This window comes from Eubalaena glacialis, chromosome 16 (genome assembly GCF_028564815.1).
Source record: "Eubalaena glacialis isolate mEubGla1 chromosome 16, mEubGla1.1.hap2.+ XY, whole genome shotgun sequence".
Lineage (NCBI taxonomy): Eukaryota > Metazoa > Chordata > Mammalia > Artiodactyla > Balaenidae > Eubalaena > Eubalaena glacialis.
In genome coordinates, this window is record NC_083731.1 from 85241603 (window position 1) to 85245942 (window position 4340).

The 4340-nt window shown below is 63.7% G+C and overlaps 1 protein-coding gene across 1 annotated transcript; it reads right to left on the bottom strand.

The window, feature by feature from the left end:
* Window positions 1-1798: 1798 nt before the first annotated feature.
* Window positions 1799-3057, bottom strand: GSX1 (GS homeobox 1). The gene is made up of 2 exons (XM_061171154.1): window positions 2649-3057; window positions 1799-2178 (listed from the first exon to the last, which is right to left on the bottom strand). Exons 1-2 carry the CDS (start codon window positions 3055-3057, stop codon window positions 1799-1801), a joined length of 789 nt encoding a protein of 262 aa, XP_061027137.1.
* Window positions 3058-4340: the final 1283 nt, after the last annotated feature.

Here is a 4340-nt window from a genome sequence, read left to right on the forward strand (position 1 = left end):
GGGGGGTGTGTGTGGCGGAGAGATATCTGGAAGGAAAAGAAGTGACCCAGGCCCCTAGGACGTGGAATGGGGGGCTTGGGGAGGTCGTGAGGATCCGGATCCGCTGTTTCACGTATCCGATCTCCTGAACAGCAGAAACACCCGCTCCGGTGGCCGTGCGCCCTCCGCCTCCGCGGAACCCGCGCACCTCCTGCGTCTCTTCCTCCACGTTACGAGTAAAACCCCCAGCGCATCTCCAGAGGAGGGCTGGGGGGTGGATTATAAGTCGTAGGGGGCTGTGGGATTGTAACAAGAATCCGTGAGAACGTAACGTCTCGGAGCCACCAGCTCCGGCTACGGAGGACCCCTCGCGGGAACCCCGGCGCCGGATCTTTCTGGGTCCCCGAAATCGCGGCCAGCGGTCTGGGAGTAGGGACCCCGCTAATGGAGTTTGCCTTAAAGCAAAGCGAGCGGGTCTTTCCAAGAGGAGGCCGCACCATTTCGCTGGGAATTTGTCCCTAACAAATGCGATAGATTAAAATAAATAGATTGATAACAATAACAAGTTACCATCCGAGCTCAGCAAAGGGCTGAGTTCAGCGGCTCGCGCGGGAGTGGTCGCTGACCTAGGAGATGGCGGTCGGGACAGCCAAACCAAGGGGGCTGGAGGTGGGGCCGGATCCCAGGTGGGACGGGGGCGCTGCAGGGGTCAGAACTACAGGCACAGCACGGGGAGCGCCCGTCCTCCCCTCCGGACAGGGCTCTGCTCTCTCCTGAAGGGGTGCACCTTGCCCGAGTCGGACAGGAGACCCGGGAGCGCACCCGGTCGGTGGGCGCCGAAGGCGGAGTCTCGGGGGCTGAGGGTGCAGAGAGGGGTTGACGAGCTGCAAGGCGAGGAGCGGAGCTGGACTCCGCCACCCAGCCCCGCCCGGCCCCAGCGGGAAGCCCCAACCTGGCTTGGGATCCCGAGCCACGTGGATTTCTAAGAAAAAAAAAAAAAGTTTATTTAAACTTTTGTACATAAATAAATAAATAAATATCTTCTGGTATTACAGAGACCGTACAGTTACAAGCTAGGCTGGGGCAGGGCTGAGGTCTGGGAGAAGAGGGGTCGTCAGAGGCAGAGAGCCGGCTTCGGGGGGAATGCAGAGCGTCGCCGAAACAAAGTGAATCGGTTTCCCCAACACGAATACCACGGGCGGCAATTTCGCGCGTGGGAGAGGAGCCATGAGCACAGCAAGGTCTGATGGAGGGACGACTGAACTTCGAGGAGGCTCCTTGAGGAGCGGAAGAGAAAGGAAAAGAAAAACAAAACCCAGAAATTCATAAATGTGCCTCGGGGGGTGGGAGCGTGGATAAATCACCGCAGGAAAGAGGTGGGGAGGGAAAGACGTAAAAAGGGGAGGGGGGAGCGAATGGGCACCCGAGGGGTCAAAGGCCGCGCTTGACCCAGGGTGGAGGAGAGTGGAGGAAGCGAGGAAGCCTGAGCCAGTCCAGAGAGGGCGGGCGGGGAGGCGCCGGCGGCCAGCAGGGCGCTGGGCCGGGCCGCTGTGCTGCGTGGCTGAGAAGGACTCGCGCGCGTGCAGTGTGCACAGCTCGGAGTCCGCTTTGGACGGCCGCGGGCCCTGGGGTAGGGATACCAAGGTCAGGTGTGCCAAGCTCTCGGCGCTTCCCAGGGCCGGGGACCTCCGCAAAGCCGTGCCAAATCCGTGCGTGGCCGCCATTTGGCAGTGGGTGCCTGGGAAACAGTGCTGCGTCCCAGGACCAGTCTTTGAGCCGCGGGGAGTGTCTGGGATGGGCGACCTGGGGAGGCGTGCGCCTAGGGAGTGACCGTGAGATCCCGGTCGTCCTTCCCCGATGAGGACGGAGACATGGGCAATTCGTCGTCATCCTCGGAACACTTGGCTGAGGAGAGCGACGCGCACTTGCAGCCTTGCGGTGCGCCCCCGCCGGCACCCGCACTCCCGCCGCCGCCGCGGTGGTTGCTGCCTTTGCCCTCCTTCTTGTGCTTCACCCGGCGGTTCTGGAACCAGATCTTCACCTGCTTCTCGGACAGATTCAGGTAGGTCGCGATCTCGATGCGGCGCAGGCGGGACAGGTACATGTTCGAGGCGAACTCGCGCTCCAGCTCTAGCAGCTGCGTGCTGGTGAACGCGGTGCGCATCCTCTTGCTGCTGGGCAGCGGGTTCGAGCTGTTGTCTGGAGTGGGTAGGGGCGCAGACACGGAAGCGATCAGACCCTTGCGCTGTGGGCCCGATCCTCCGGTAGGCGGCCGTCAGAATCCCGGGACTTTGGTCTCTCACCCACCTCTTTGCCCCGAACACAATGCACAGCGGCGTAACCGCGGGCGCCTCCTCGCCAAGCCTCGGGACCCTGGTACTCCCGGAGTCACGCGGCCCCCGCGCTCCCTTCTGGAGCGCCCTGAGCCCCAGCCCTCGTTTCGTCCTGGGAGCCCCCGCCAGGGCCTGGACCTTCTGCCTCACCCTCCCTCCCCGTGTCCTGTCCCGTCCCTCCAGCCGCACGCCACCCAGAGTGTCCACTCAGGGGCCCGAAATGACCCTCATCGCCCGCAGAACGCCCAGGGTCCTCGTCCCCCATGCCCGCCTAGCCAGCTTTCGTCTGCCCGGTCCCGTCCCTCCCCCGCCCCACCTCCCCACTCCCCGCCTTACCCAAGGAGATGCAGTGGAACTGCCTGGGGTCGGGCAGCGGATAGGAGGTCTGGTAGAGCGCGGCGGCGGCAGCGGCGGCCGCGGGGCCGTGAGCGACCCCGGGCGACACGGCCGAGTGCTGGCGGCCCAGGGGCGCGTGGCAGTATTGCGAGCCGAAGGACGGGAAGGACGCCTTGAGCAGAGGCAGCGCGGGCGGCCCGGGGGGCCCGTGCAGCTGCGAGGCGGTGACGCAGAGCGGGCACACGCACAGCAGCCCGGCCTTGCGCGCGTGGCAGGCGCCGGGCGAGAGGCCGTGCAGGGCGTGCGGCGGCGGCACCGCGTAGGGAAAGAGCGGCGGCGGGCTGCCCTCCGGCGCCTTCTCGCCGGCCTCGCGCAGCACCAGCGAGTCCACGAGGAAGGAGCGCGGCATGGCCCCGGTGCGCGGTCGCCCCGCCGCCAGCCCGCTCCCGGCGCCCCGCAGACCTCGGGGCTCCCCACGCACTTCCCCGGGCCGCGGCCGCGCGCAGCTGACTCTTCCGGGGAGGCCGGAGGCGCCGCTGAAGCCGGGGCTGGAGGCGCCGCCGCTGCTGCCGCGGGCGCCGCCCAGAGAGCGCGGGGTGCTGGCCAGCGCTAGTGGTGCTGAAAGGCGCCGGCGGCGCCGCTTAAATAGGACTATTGCCATGTGATGGGCTACGCCAGGAGCGGCCGGGGCCTCTCAATAGGGTTTTTGTGCCTTTTCTCTTGGCATTCACTCTGCACGCTTCCTCATTATTTCACTTGTTAACTAAATGAACTGCATAATGTACTCCATTCTTGTCAACCCCACCCAAGCCGTAACAGGCGCCCTCGCCCCCTCCTCTCCCCTTTGCGGGTTTATTTTCTCATTCTCCTGCGATTTAATATTCTTTTCTTTCTCTTTATTCCTTACTCCCCTTTGGCTTTGCATTGGCGATCGGCCCGTTTATCTTATTGATTTCGCACCCCCAGTGCCTCGCTTCCATAGATCCCCATGGGCGCACACCCCCATCTTCTCTGCGCACTCGGTCCCCGTCCCCCTCCTTCTCTCATTTCTCCCTCGCCCCCCAAGATCAGGCTGCCTCCACTTAGTCTCCTCAGCTCGGCGTTGTGCACCCCGGGAGCGTCCCCACAGCCGGCCTCCGATTTCCACCCGTGGAATCGTTCTCATCTTCCTGTGTCGGAAACAGAAGGACCAGGGCTCCTGCAGGAGTGGCACCGCTGGGCAGAGAGGAGAAGGGCTCGGTATTTCTTATCCAGCACTAGCCCCATCGCTGTCCCTGTTTTCTCTGAGTTTCTCAAATAGTCTTAACTTTGATGCTGCCTATAACGCCCAGTCTTTGTTCGGGAGATGCTAGTCAACGACGTGGCCGTGGATGTTAAGAGGAAGTCACCCGCTGAGAATCGCGGACAGAGAGACAGGGAATGGGAGGAAAGACTGGCCGGCGAAGATGTAGATCTCACACCCCACCAGACGTGGAGAGTGTGGGCGCTCTCTCCGCCGGCGCACACCCCAACAGACCCGCGGGTGCGCTCGGATATCACTGCCTTCCCGAAGTTCACCCTGGAGGAGCGGTGCGAGGGGCAGTTGTATTCCCAGCTTCTGCTGCCTTCGCCCACCCGGGCGGAGCTCCCCTCTCCCCAAGACCTGCTCCTGTCGTGTCACTCTCTTCTTTCTGGTCACACAATGGTTAAACA

Bases quoted from the DNA above. Each gene is read 5' to 3' on its own strand.
- GSX1 (XM_061171154.1), bottom strand. From the start codon at position 3,057: ATGCCGCGCTCCTTCCTCGTGGACTCGCTGGTGCTGCGCGAGGCCGGC. The intron at 2,179-2,648 runs GTAAGGCGGGGA...TACCCACTCCAG, and splicing joins GTTCCACTGCATCTCCTTGG to ACAACAGCTCGAACCCGCTG.